The sequence below is a fragment of the Poecilia formosa genome, unplaced genomic scaffold, assembly GCF_000485575.1.
Source record: "Poecilia formosa unplaced genomic scaffold, Poecilia_formosa-5.1.2 Scaffold557, whole genome shotgun sequence".
Classification (NCBI taxonomy): domain Eukaryota; kingdom Metazoa; phylum Chordata; class Actinopteri; order Cyprinodontiformes; family Poeciliidae; genus Poecilia; species Poecilia formosa.
The window spans coordinates 37,851-52,655 of record NW_006800496.1 but is presented as its reverse complement, the minus strand read 5'-3'; the positions used below and the strand labels follow the sequence as shown (position 1 = coordinate 52,655).

The window sequence follows — 14,805 nt, the reverse complement described above, 5'->3', positions numbered from 1 at the left end:
TCCGTTTCTGTTTCTTTATTATTTATTTTACATTGGCTGTTCTGCTCCTACTGAACACATTAAAGTTGTGTTGTTTTAACATGCTTGACCAAGCTTGTGAAGCTACTCGTGTATTTATGTGTGCCGAACTGCTGCAACCTGTAATCCAGTACATTTATGTCTGCGTTTAAAGAAAAGAAACGTTTTACGTCAATTCAGCACTGATTTTCTGTACCAGCTGACGCTAAATCTCAGAAATCTGTATCAAAAATGAAAAAAAGTGGATCGGTGCATCCTTAAAAATAAATACTGTTATTGTTGGATGCAGTGATTTTTTTTAAACATCTAGATCCATTTTTAGTGACTAATGACTAAAAGAAAGACTTATGTAAATAATTGGATTTTTCATGTCGTATTTCTACTTTTTTAAATCTTCGATTCGGCAGCCATGCAGAAGTGTACGAAAGAAAGAACAGCAGCGAACCAGTGGCAGCGTCTTGGTTGGCCATGCTAATTGACGCATGTCAGGTTAAAGAGGAAGATGATGAGGGTAACCATGCTGGTTCCTGTCAGTGTGGCATCTGTCAGCAGGATAATGCATCCTGCCACACAGCAACACTTTTTCAGAAATGGTTTGAAGAGTGCAACAATTAGCCAAGGGAGTTGACGTGTACGTTTCCCAGATCTTAATCCTATTGAGCCTCTGTGCCTGAAGATGCTCCTTTTCTGGCCACCAGCAGCAGCTAGCTGTGCTGCATGCAGTGCTAACTGTAGCTTCCACCAAACCAAGAGCAATAAGAGGTGGTTTGGTTTCAGTTGTATTATTATTTTTGATTCTTTTGTCTTCCTCTGCAATAATATTATATCTAAAAAATGTATTCAAAATCTCAAACTATCAAAAACATTTCTTGATCCTTTTCTGCTGCTTGTGTAAATTTCCTGTCAAGTAAAAATAAGAGGGTTTTTTTGTACAGTGCAGAAAGATTTGCTGCTGGTGAAGTATTTTCAAAAACAATAGAATCACAGTAAGGGTCAAAAACTAAGGTAGAAAATAACCAGTGATTCAAAATGTTCAACTCAACGGACAGATGATTGATTAGAATTTCCTCCTGACACAATGTCAATATGCATCAACATTTGAACAATTATGTAAGTTTTTTTTAAGTGTTTATGGAGGGTGACTGCAGCATTGGTGCGCTCTATTTGTTGTGCTTTTAGTTATGCAACGTGTTACTTTCTAATTGAGTTATAGCTTTGGTAGCTGCCAAACCAATGGGACGCAGCACTGCGGTTTTGTACAGACAACAATCCAAAACACGTTGCGGCAAAAACCCCAAATCTGTCATTTTCTGATCGATTAAGATTCAAAGCGTATGTCATTCAGTTAAAACACACATTTATTTTCATTGTCAGCATAATTTTTTTACTTTTTGAGGAATTACTTTATCCTAGCATAATTCTAGAATCACTCAACTTTTCCTGAAGGAAAATAAAAGATAAAGGTCGAGTCACATCATGAATACTTATGAAGCTTCAATGAACTAATTTCTTTTTGCCAACTCAAAAATAACAGTAGGAAATGTCCCAGCTCTTGGTTTAGAAGTTCCTCTAAGCTGTTTTATCCCAGTTGCTGGTGGTTTTCCCAGTGATGTCTCATGTCTCTGACGCTGTTCAGGCTGCACTGCATGTGACCCCTCATGTGCTCACAACTGCGATCGAGAGGAAATAAATCCGCCCCCCCAAAGAGCACCTGACTCAACATACCACAAATAGTCAACCTTTAGCTCCTTTTCTTTTTATTATCCAAGCTTTGTATTATCTAAGCAATGATATTTCATACATTTTGTGAAAATAAAAACCCAAAGCAGAAGGCGGTTCCAGCATCAGTTACAATTTGCTGTCTAATTAAGCAAGATTACTTTATTTGTTCAGTGAAAGTTTTGATGAAAATGGAGGAAAACCTGGAGTTCAGACCAGGCTTTTCATTGACAGTGAAAACAAGTGAAAGGAAATGTAGGACTGCTGTCTGAAACCCGGTCGATAAAGTTGTCTGGGCAGAACCATTAAGGCCCACCGGCTCACAGGCTCTGCAGAATTCATTCAGCGTTTTCTCTGTGTTTTACCAACCAGGTGGGATGTCATTTCTCACAACAACTCCAGATTTCTAAATACTTCACAAAACCGAGAACGGCACGAGAAAAATGGCTCTGTGGAAACGAATGAGGAAATTCAAACCTTTACATCATTTATTGAGATTACATATTCAGTATCCTGCGGAAGTATTCATACTTCATAAACTTTTTACTACTTTATCAAACAGCCACAAGCTTTCAAGACGTTTAGTTGGATTTTATGTAACAAGCAAACACACAAAAAATTAATACACAAAGTTGAAATATTTTGAAATATTTATTTGTATTCAGAACCTTAAATCAGTACATCAATTTCTAGATTTTAGATTTTGTTCTGTTCCCATTCAACACATGAACATACTTTTATTTAGGTATTTTTTAATGCCCCTAGCAGGTTTTCTTTCTGGGTTTGCCCATCTGTTCTGAGCAGTTTCCCTGATTTATACTGAGAATAAATTTAACTGACTTTTTACTAACTAACAGACATTTGAATGGAGATGGTGGATTTTATTTTGGGGCATGAGAGTTAAGGGGGCCGAATACAAACGCACACAAAATGCTTTCATGCTTTATTCATGCAGAATTTTGACATCAATGCCATTTACTTTCTATTTAGCTATACTGAACTACTTTCTGTTGGGGCATGAATAAAAAAAATACTTTGTGGTTGTAGTTATTCTAAATAGAAAAACGGTTTAAGGCGTGCTAATATTTTTCCAAGGTATTGTGATTATGTTAAAGAGTTTTCTTAGGGATCAACACCACTGAAGAATGTGAAACCTCAGAGTAAATTGAAACAGTTTATGGTTTGCTACTCTGAAACAACCTTTTCAGCCGTTTGCTTGTGTTAAGCCTCTGGCCTTTGATCATGTGCAGCATTGTTGTGAATACTTTCTATGTGTGAACAGACAGAAGCAAATTCTTTGTGTGCCAAGGAACGTCTTAAATTTCATGGTTTCACAGGTTAAATCAATGTTTTTCAGAGGAGACACAGTGGCCATTATCCCCCTTTTCCACACTTTCAGTCTTCTAGGCTGATTAATTTTCTTGACCTTAAATAAAACTCTTAAAGCTGAAAGTAAGCTTTATGGTAGAAAACAAAGCTGTTTGTATCTTCAGAGTGAATTTTTTCTCATTACAGTGGAGAGATAAAAAGAATGAGAACAAAATACTAATGTCAACGTTTTCCCTGGTTTGGTATCTGTCAGGTTGCTTTGTTGGTGCATCCGGTTTTTAAGCTCAAGCGTGCTGTGCGACAGGATGCACCCATTCATTTTTTGTTTCTTCTTACCAAGCCTTTGTAAAGGTTTAATCCACCCTCTGGCTTGGATGAACACCAGACGCTCACATGATCAGAGGAAGCCATTATGTGAAGCTTTTGTTTTTCACAGATGATTCACTCACACTCACTAAAAACAAATTTGTATACCAACCAGATAAATGCCAGTAGAGGGCGTTACTGACTCTTCCTATGAATTCTCTCTTGTTGAAGCTACCATCGGCTTCACTTCACCTCAATATATATTTAGACAATAAAGTTATTAGTATTATTATTATTAATAATAATAATAATAATAATAATAATAATAACAATAATAATAATAATAATAATTTTAATAATAATATTTTATAATTATATTATTTTATGAAATATAATAATATTATAACAATTATGATGATTATTATTATATAAATAATATATTAATATTAACATTTTATGTTATAATATAATAATATATCATGATGATCATATATACTTATTATTATTATTAATAATAATAATAATAATAATAATAATAATAATAATAATAATAATAATAATTTTGTGTGATAGAGACTTTCTCCTACCATATTAAGTATGTCATGAACAACGTCACCGACTTTTTACCATGTGACCTTCGGGGTCTGTTGGCTGTGTATACCTGCGTTTACCTGCTCAGAAGCTATTTGGAACAAAACAAAGTATTTAAGCCACATTTCAAATAAATTGATGTTGTATTTAACAGACTAGAACTCGATAACGTCATTGGTAACGTTTCGAAGAAAGGGCGCTATGGGAAAAGTAATAAAATAACCGTGAGAAAATTACTCATCTGAAATATCCGGTCTGCCCCGGACACATAATCGAACGCACCCAGCACAACGCGGGAAACACTGTTGTGTTGGTTCAGTAGTGGCTTCTACTGAGGAGCAACCGCCGCGCCAACACTTAGATTTACGTTGGTCCATCAGCGGAGAGTACACATGTTTGTTTCTTTCGTTTTCGTTAGTTGTGCTTGTACCCGAAAGACTCTCTTCTCGACCCCATCTTCTCGTTGAAGCGTTCCCGGCTTGAATGACGGAAGCAGCCGGAGTAGCAGTCCGTCGGTCCCCGCGTTGTGCCCTAACGTCTATCTCTGTAGCCGTTAGCTCCGACACAAAGACAGCGGCCGTGCTAGGCTGCTAACCCCACAACAAAGTCCTGCCGGGTTTTTACCTTCAATATGGATACGTTTCAAAAGGTGGAGAAAATAGGAGAAGGGACGTACGGAGTGGTTTATAAGGCCAAGAACAAAGTGACAGGAGAAACTGTTGCTCTGAAGAAAATCAGACTGGACACGTAAGTCAACTCACTGTTTTTGAAGTAGGTTAGTGAAACAAATGTTTACGTCTTTGAGATAACTTAAGGTTTTATTTAACGTTGGATGTTTATATCTCTTGGAAAATTGTCATCAGCTAACTCTTTACAGGAAAAATTAACTTAGGAGTTTCTTTACCTTAGCTTTAGATACACTCTTTCATAAACTAATATTAAACAAACAAAAACCTAAGCAAAATATAATACATCAAAAATAATGCTGTAATACGACACACATACACTCGTTCGTGTTTCCTGAAACTTAGAAGTATAACTTTTTATATCATAAATCTTAGAGTTCTCGCTCATTAAACTAAAATATCACTAAAGTGCAACTCATAGATGTTGATTAATTACAAAGCAAGTAGAATTTTATTATTTTTTTCACGTGTTCATCTTAAAATTAACACGTATGTCTTACTTTATATTGATGATGTAAATCAGGAAAAACTGTGACTGGAAAAACCTGCTCAAGATAAAGGGATTACCTTAACCTTGAGTGGATTGTGAAGCGCAGCCTATTCAACAGATTGGGGGAGATTAATCATTCGGCACTGCAGCTGTAATAAGTACTTCAAGAAGCACAGTGATCCACACACATCAGGAGCATCTTATCAGGGCTAATCAGAAAAACGATTGGACTGTTACTCACTGTTTTTTTGTCTTTTGTGTTTTTAGATGAAAGTCAGGTTTTGATTTCTTTTGTAAATCCAAGAGTGTAGAATATGTAACTTGGCACAGAATCCAAGCTACTTGAGGTCCAGTGTGAGTTTTCCACCGTCTGTTACCATTTGGGGAACCAATCCATGTCAATTTTCAGATGGTGGTCCACTGAAAATTGAGAAATCAGCGCAACAGTCCACCAGGAAATGCCACATACCCAGCAATATCCGCAAGCTGATATTCACTATTGAAAAACAAACACTGATGCTCAGTATTTAAAAAAAACAACAGATAACAGCATGCTATGTTTGGGCGTCTCTGTGTTCCTCAGGTGTATGCTCTGCTGTAGTAATTTTTAAACTAGGTGTTTTATAATCATTATCCTATGTGCTGTGAATGAGTGCAGAGAGCAAGCGGGCGATAACTCTTCTTTCCTTTGTATCCAGGGAAACGGAGGGCGTTCCCAGCACAGCCATCCGAGAAATTTCCCTTCTTAAAGAACTCAGCCATCCAAATATTGTCAAGTAAGTTTATAACATTTTAGCTGAACACATGTTCTGATTATGCCGTTTGCCTCTTCAGATTTATAACCAGCCTCTTTTCTTATGCTCTTTTAGGCTGCGAGATGTGATCCACACCGAGAACAAACTTTACCTCGTTTTTGAGTTCCTCCATCAAGATCTGAAGAAGTTCATGGACTCCTCCTCAGTCACTGGCATCCCGCTGCCTTTGGTTAAGGTAATCATAGCTTCATGTTTGTCTTAATACATTCCTGGTGGCATGAATAACGTTTTTTGTGTAAGTGTGTGTTTATCTGTTTTGGTTGTCTCTCTGTTTTAGAGCTATCTCTTCCAGCTGCTGCAAGGCCTGGCCTTCTGCCACTCTCACAGAGTTCTGCATCGAGACCTGAAGCCCCAGAACCTCCTCATCAACGCCCAAGGAGAGATCAAGCTGGCGGACTTCGGCCTCGCCAGGGCCTTCGGCGTTCCCGTTCGCACTTACACACATGAGGTACAGAGGTGGTAGTCTTTGTTTTATTCTTTTTTTTTTTTTTTCTCACATCCAGCTTTTGAACAAACCACAAGTTTCTCCTAGTTCAAGTTCCCCGATAAAGCGTTGACGCTGTAGATAAATTATTTCCATGTCAAACCGGCTCTTCCAAAAATAAAGACAGAGTAAGCATGAAGATTTAAGAAGCGGTTTAGAAACAATTTTTTCTATGGTATGTTGAGACATATTTGCTATTCATTCAGCTTGCAGAAGAGTGAAAGAGTTTCAGCAGGTAACAGGAAGGCTGAACAGAGTACAACAAAGTCGCTCTGATTTATCTTGTTGAGGTTTTAACCTCTGTCTGCAGTGAAACATGACGGATTTTGTTAATCACAGAAGTAGAGTAAGTAGAGTGTACATTCTCTTAGGGGATGTTTAAGTTTTAGTATTCACATTAATTCAATGCAAAAGACATGTTTTTTTTTTTTTTTAAACTAATTTAATTTGTGTGTTTTATTAAAGTAAAATCTTATGATGACAAATACACACACACGCACACACACATACATTCCCTGGACTGGAGTATTTCTGTAACTACATGATATTTTTGTTGAGATTTTGCCTTTATTGTGCAGTATTTTAGTCTTTATTCTCTTTTTCTATTTGTTTTCTCTTTGTGTGAGTCTACTTGATATTATTGCTCGTCACTTTACTGCTGTTACACCTGAATTTTCCTGATATTTCCATTCTATCGACTGTCTCTCACTTCTGCTCCTAATATATGTAAATAGACCTGTCATAATAACAAATTTTGCGGGACAATAAATTGTCAGAGAAATTATTGCGATAAACAGAAATGTTGTTGTTTTGAGGCCATTTTAAAGTAATATACTGGTAATAATGGCTCAACAATGCATGAACACATTCTCAAAGATCAAGAAACTTCAATTTCTAATGAACATTTAAACACTGGAACTGGAAGACATTTTAAATATCCAAAATGAATAAAGAAAACAACAATTAAAATGAATTATGAAATCTCTAAACAAAATCTTTCAAAAATAGGGATAGTTGAGACCAAAGCACCAGACTGAAGACTTTTATCATTCAGTTTTTGGTAAAAAGAGAAGAGAAAAATGATAAATCGAGCAAATGAAAATTATTGAGTTTCTTTTAATTTATCACGCGATTCATTGATCTATTGTTTATTGTGACAGGCCTATTTGTAAATAAAAATGACCATGACAGGACGGCTACAAAAATGCTCTAAATACTATTCTGACTTCTTATGATGTTGCTCAGAAAGAAAGAAAAAAAAAGCTGTGTGAAATCTGGAAAATATCTCCAATATTCCGTTCAGTGCGTCTCCAAGTCTTGGTCTCTTATTGGAAGAAATTGTGTTTTTCCGTATTTTCCAGGTCGTCACACTTTGGTACAGAGCGCCAGAAATTCTCCTGGGCTGCAAATATTACTCCACGGCTGTTGACATCTGGAGCCTGGGGTGCATCTTTGCAGAAATGGTAACGTGAGCGTTTCCCGCGATAAATGTCTAACAAAGCAGGAGTGGTCTCTAATCGGCAGCACGGTCTCTCTGGGTCCTCAGGTCACCAGGAGGGCGTTGTTCCCCGGTGACTCGGAGATAGACCAGTTGTTCAGAATCTTCCGTACGTTGGGAACGCCAGATGAAACCGTGTGGCCCGGAGTCACATCGATGCCCGACTACAAGCCCTCCTTCCCCAAGTGGGCTCGGCAGGACTTGGCCAAGGTGGTGCCTCTTCTCGATGAGGACGGGAGAGAGCTGCTGGCAGTGAGAACATTTTCACTTGTTTAAAAAAAAGCAATGTTAGCCAGTGACATAAAGAGAACATGATGGACTTATCTTTTTTTTTTTTTTTTTTTTTTTAGGAAATGCTGAGCTATGACCCAAACAAGAGGATTTCTGCCAAAAATGCACTTGTACATCGGTTCTTCCGGGACGTCTCCATGCCAGTTCCTCATCTCAGACTGTGATTTGTGCAAAGCACCAGGCTGGTTGGAATCGGAGTAACGTCGAAGCAATAAGGACCGCCTGCCCTGCTTCAGTCCTGTGCCTGCAACAGACAGAGAACCTGGACACTACAGGAGCCGAAGGGCCCCTCATTATCTAAACGCAGCCTTTACGTAGCCGGATGGAGGTCCTGCTGTCGTGGTTCCAAGTGTTTACCCGTCATTTCTCATTTTACTGGGCATGTTTATGCACAGCTGCCATATTTGATCTGTTATTAATGATTCAAGGTGTTCTTTGATAACGTTCAGCCCAGAACAGTTGACTGCTCTTGAGCTTCCCCGTTTAAATGTAAGTAACTTTTGGATGTTTGAGTTTAGTTTGTTTGATTAGAGTCAAATTAAATTGAGGAATTTGTGGGACTGTGCAAATAAAGTAAATCTGCATTCTCGAGAAAGAGAGAGAAAGAGATGGAGAGAGAGATGGCTCTCATCACAATCTGGTGCTGGAAAAACTCCGGGTCGACTTTTCTTTTCTTGCAGTTCCATGCAAACGATCTTGAAGTGGTTTTAAAGCTCTATGTTTGAGACTAAGGTTCTGATTTAAAGTAGTTCACTGTCATTTTACGGAATTAAACTTGGCGCTGCATTGTTCTTACGTTAGATTTTATTCAAGCCTAATGCACAAATTTTATACATGTTGTTTATATATACAGTTGGAAAAAAATAAACTTGTTTAGATAACTGCTGGTTGTGTCGGAGAGATTCGAGCTGTTCAATGTGCATGTGATAAATCTGGCAAATGCAATAAGCTATATCTAATTAAAACAAATTATTTTTACATTCACTTTCATAAGCAGAAACTTAAACATTTTTACTGACACTTGAAGGATATTAGAATAAAAGGTTTGCTATTCAGCAAGTTTGTACAATTATATACAAAATATTATAATTAATAGTGCCTTCCAAAAGTATTAACCCTTAAGATTGTTTTTTAACTTTGTCACAGTACAACCGCAAAAATAAAAATGTGAAAAGTGTGACGTTTTGTATTCATCCCACTTTTCTCTCATGTCATCAAATTATTTCCAATAAATCCAATCAAATGCTTCCTTTCGGAAATCACCTGAGCAGAAAGTGGGCTCCTCCATATTTGTAGTTTTGTCTCGGTATAAATGCAGCTGCTACTTGAAGGCACCGGAGGTTAGAGAACAGTCAGAGAAACACCCAAAAGGCTGCAGAGATACTCGACCAGGTGGGAGGATTTGTTGGCAGGACAGTCATGGATTAAACAATCCTCAGGTCTGGCCTTTGTGGAAGAGAGACAGAAAGTCCTGAAGAGCCTCAAAGTTTTCCACAAGGCATGTAGGAAACATCGAAAACAAGGGGGAAAAAATATGCTCCAGTCAAATTAGTCTAAAATAAAATGCAAAATGCTCGTACATTTCTCACACCATCCCCATATGGGAACACAGCAGTGGCAGTATTGAGCTGCGGGTGTTGCTCAGTTTGGGAAAATTAAACTGCTGTAGTGAACCAGCTACTCGCCAGACTCTGACCTTTGAGATACAAAGACTGTTTGTGTGGATAAAATGTACCAAAAGTCACACCTGAGCTACATGCGAATAGTTTCTCCAGACAGGAGACGTCATGAAGTCGATGAACAATAAAGGCTTTTCTGCTAATCAGTCCCAGTGGTTGTGTTCAACAGTTAATCCACTTTACCACACATCATTTATGGACCTATCTTTTTTAATTTCTCTATGTGTGTATTGTTCCAATTTATCGTTAATTCTGTGTTCAAAGCCTCATTTGAAATATCTTTACTGAGGAAAAGTGTTAAGGTGCTGTGTATGCTTTAATAAAGAGTGCAGATAGTTTGTCAAAGACATTACAATATGACATGCATTTCCTTCTAAATTGAATTTCCAGCATCTTGGTTTCTCTGTCTAAACAGAGCACTTCACATTTTTTCCTTTGTTCTCTTACATAACTTCTGGCTTTGAGACTCTTTAAAACTGAATGTTTTAAAACAGAAGAAGGGTCCGGCACCCCTAAAGTCAAACGCCACGTTCATTTAAAAAAAATGCTCCGCTGTCGTTTTTCTTCCAAGATCACCAAACAAGATAAGACCATAGAGTGAGGAGTCTTGTCCGGTGCCTCCACCACCATATGGCAGTGGCTCCTCCCAGGCAGCTAAGTAAAACATTCCAGCCCACCTCTGGGAGTCTGCTGGTTCCCTCACACTCTCTGACGTCCAGTCAGATTTTTACTGTAGCCCAAAGGTTCCTGAGCTGCAACAAAATGAGAGGATTCGCCCTGTTGCTTGCTTTGGTTTACTCTGCTACTGCTCAGCACCAAGCTCTTATTGACTACTTGGAACGGAGGCTCCTTGCAATTGAGGTAAGACTTTTTCTCTTCCTGTCGAGTCCCCAGTGCCAGAGTTTCCCCGCAGAGGAAACTTTCGGGAACTGATGCAATGGAATGCAGATGTGGGCAAATCCTGGGGAAAATGTTGGGAATACAGATCAGTTGCACTGATGTGAACCGTGAGCTCCTTTTTGTGCGAGTCCGCAGCTCTAGCTGCAGACAATGTGATGAGAAAAAAAATTAAGTTTCTATAAATTACATGATTCTGCATGAATGCATTTAGAAGGATGAAGTTCCAGTTGTTCATCACAGCGAACGTGTGCAGGATTTAGTGCGATACAAAAAAGTTTTTGCAGATTTTGTATCAAATAATAATAAAAAAAAAGAAAGAAAGCAAATATACCTGATTAAATACAGAACAGCAGTCATCAAATTATGATTTAATTCAAGTAAAAAAAAAAGCATTCACTTTGTCTCCCAAAATATTGATAAATACTCAGATTTGTATCGAAAGCAGAGTTCAATCTCAAGTATGTGCCTGACCTGTTGAATTAAGAAATCACTTGGGGAATCTATTCACCTATATGGCCCGGCTATAAGAGCTTTAAAAGCAAAGCGCCGTCCTCTGATCTGAAGAAATAAATCAGTCAGGAAAGAGTTAACCATCCACTTCTTAAGATTTAAGACTAGCAAGCCTCATTTTGAGACCTACGAATGAAACAGTGGTGAACCCTGCGAGGAGTGGTCCGCCTATTAAAATTACTACAAAAGAACATTGTTGACTCATTCAAGAGGTCTTAAATAGAAACAGATCAATGTCCTGAGCACTAAAGGCATCACTTGTCTCAGGTAAGGTCAGTGTTCATGATTTAACTATAAGAAAGCTGCTATTCAAAAAGAAAAAATGTTGATTGTCTCGGCATTTTGGGAACTTATTCTGCTAACTCACTTAACTAATGGGGAACTTTTTGGAAGGTGTGTGTTTGAGGGTGTGCGTGTGTGATTTATAGCTAACACCGTAATTTCAGATAAGTCAAACATGATGGACTTTTACTGCCTGCTATAACTGATTTGAGTTTTCCTCTCTACCAGAAAATCCTAAAGAAAACTTTGTGACCTTAAGCTCATTCTCAGGTCTGAGTGATTTGGAGGTTTTGGAGTGGCCTAGTCAAAGTCTGGACTTGAAGCTAACTCGGATGCTTTGTTCTGACTCTAAACAGGTTGTGCTTAATCTCTAAAGTGGCTGAATGAAAACAATTTTGCAAATAAGGACGAGCCAAAATTTGTCCTCAGTTCCCACACAGCAAATTCTGTCGTTATTGGCAAAAACGATCGTTCACAAAATATTTTACAGAATATCTGCGACAAAGAGATCTCAGACCATTTTCCTGGAAGACAGTCAGGCAGGGTGGGTGCTTGCTATGTTGTGGGTCCTTCCTGATTAAAGGATGCCTCAAAGGCCACAGAAAATTGTGGGCTTGAGTAATTTATAGCAAATACTATTTTAGTTGCAGTATAAAATAAACATCTTGAGAAGTTGCGGTTAGACTGAGGCTGCTCTAATCAGCTTTGTTTACAACAGGACAGAATCTCTCTGTGGCAAGAGCAGACCACACGCTATGCCTCCGAGCTGCGGGAGCTGAAGCAGCAGATGGTTTCTCAGCTGGAGAGTCTTGACAAAGAGAAAGAAACCCTGAGGACGACTCTGGACGGAGTGGGGACGCGGGTGGACCGGGTCGAACGGGAACTGGACTACCTGGAAACGCAGAACGGGGCTCAGCCGTGCGTGGACGTGGACGACAAGCTGATAGAGCAGCAGGTGACTCTGGTTAAGGAGAAGCAGAAGGCCAAATACTTCAAACTCACAGGTGAGATGTGCTGGTAGAGAAGCGAACTCCTGATAACTGGTAAACCTGAATACTTTCTCTTTTTTTTTTCCTTCATCAAACTTCAGATAAAAATGCAGTTCTTATATCATGTCATTCAATTTAAAAGGCCAACATTACACTTGCCATTGATTTTGCTTCATTGCCAATGTGACTCAATATTGAGGGTTTTATTTTGAAGAGTATTTGTGAACGTTATTCTAGGTTGAGGCCAAAGAGGAAAACTATTTAATCTAACAAATACATGTACTAGCAAGTCTGTTATTGTGAAGAGTATTTGTTGTTTTATTTTGTTGTTTTTTTATCCTAAGCTAATCATTTTTAAATGTTTAGTTTAAACTTATTAGGAATCTGGAGGGCTCTTATTTTGAAGAGTAACCTTGAGCTCTTCTGCTGTTGGGGAAAACGGCCGGGTGCCTGGTTGCCATGGTGATTCCTGGTTCTTCTGACCAGCAGGTGTGAGAGTGAGAAACCAGCGCCTCACTTTCCTCCATGTCCCATAAAACAATGGACTGTGATTTTCAGATTTTTATTCAGTTTCTTTTTTTTTTTTTTTGTACAAGTTTTGATAATAGAAATTACCTTTCAAAATCCAAACTTTAACATAAAATTCAGCCAAATTATATTAGAAAATTTGGAGAAATATCTAATTTCTACAGTTATGAAAGATATATTGTCATGAAACCGACAAATTTAACAAAAATATATATGTAGAAAATGGTGAGTGTAGATAGGAATATGTGACTATTGAGGTGAATTAAACGTCTTCTTTTTAGGGAGCAAAATAGAAAAAAAAATCAGATTACATTTTGAACAATAAAGCAGAATTGGCTGCTGGATGATGCTTTGGCAATGATATACAGTCATTTGAGTATGTCAAATGTCAAAGCATGGGAAAATTATAACTAATTGTGTAAAGGCTGTCCCTCTTGTCTTTTACAGACTGCAGTGATATGATCTCCAGCATTAAAGCCATGAAGATCCTGAAGAGGGTGGGAGGGCCAAAGGGGATGTGGACCAAAGACACGGGCGGAGCCTCTGGGAAGGTCTACATCTTCAATGGGACAGCCGAGGAGACCATCAACGAGTTTGCCACGGTTCAGGACTTCACTCGCTCAGCGGGCTTTTCTCTGTCCACCGACCTGAAGATTCCCTCGTCCTGGAAGGGAACCGGACATGTGGTCTACAACAACCACGTGTATTACGTAAACCAGGAAGAAGAGATAAAGGTGGTCAAATTCGACACAAAAAATAAGTCTATTACAGACAGTGTGGTCTTTCCAGTGCAAGATCATGTTCCTGTGTACGGCCTGAACCCGGAGACGGTGATGGACCTGGCGGTAGACGAGGAGGGCCTGTGGGCCATCTACGCCACGAGGGAGAACGAGAGGCACATCTCCATGGCTAAGATGGACAGCAACTCCCTGGACATTGAGCAGATGTGGGACACGAACTGCCCAAGGGAGAACGCAGAGACGGCCTTCATCATCTGCGGCACCCTGTATGTGGTGTATAACACCAAGCAGCCTGGCCGCTCGCGAGTGCAGTGTGTGTTTGACGTGAATGACCTGGTGACTAACGAGGAGGCGCCTCTGGTTTACTTTCCAAAGCGCTACGGCTTTCATGCCAGCCTGAAGTACAATCCTCAGGAGCAGCTGCTCTACGCCTGGGATGATGGCTACCAAATCCTCTACAAGCTGTCCATGAAGAAGAAGCTGGAAATCTGAGCCGAATGAAGTAACCCAGTACTTTAAAAAGGGTTTATGCAAGTCATGCCTGACCAAAGATCGTTTATTATTTCAAATATTTGCAGCGTCTGTTCTCATTTTTAGGTTATCTGAAGTGAATTTTGTAAGCTAGAAAATTCAGCATATTATTGCCATTAATGTTACTTGATGAACCGTTTTCAGGCTCTGACAAATCTTTGACTGAGATGCAGTATACAACTCAAGCTTTGCTGAGCTTTCACAATAAACACCTCCCACATTATGTGCATTGCTATCATTTGTACGTAAATGCAGATAATTTGGGAATTTCTAACTAAACTCTTATTGCAATCTTTTTTTACGAAAAAGAGCCAGTTTGTGGATAATGTAGGTATCGGTGTGTCACATTGAGATGATTATTAAACCAATTCTCAGTAGTTTTAACCCATAATCAGAAAAATGTCTAATACTCATGACAA

At 38.7% G+C, this 14,805-nt stretch overlaps 2 protein-coding genes across 2 annotated transcripts; both read left to right on the top strand.

Moving 5' to 3' along the window:
* The first annotated feature begins 4,061 nt into the window (after positions 1-4,061).
* On the top strand, positions 4,062-9,211 carry cdk2 (cyclin dependent kinase 2). The gene is made up of 7 exons (XM_007540728.2): positions 4,062-4,710; positions 5,838-5,915; positions 6,009-6,129; positions 6,232-6,402; positions 7,800-7,901; positions 7,985-8,188; positions 8,287-9,211. The coding sequence occupies exons 1-7, from the start codon at positions 4,595-4,597 to the stop codon at positions 8,389-8,391; spliced, it is 897 nt and encodes a 298-aa protein (XP_007540790.1). The 5' UTR covers positions 4,062-4,594; the 3' UTR covers positions 8,392-9,211.
* A 1,279-nt stretch (positions 9,212-10,490) lies between these two features.
* On the top strand, positions 10,491-14,665 carry LOC103129574 (olfactomedin-like protein 3A). The gene is made up of 3 exons (XM_007540727.2): positions 10,491-10,767; positions 12,317-12,602; positions 13,563-14,665. The coding sequence occupies exons 1-3, from the start codon at positions 10,537-10,539 to the stop codon at positions 14,345-14,347; spliced, it is 1,302 nt and encodes a 433-aa protein (XP_007540789.2). The 5' UTR covers positions 10,491-10,536; the 3' UTR covers positions 14,348-14,665.
* Positions 14,666-14,805: the final 140 nt, after the last annotated feature.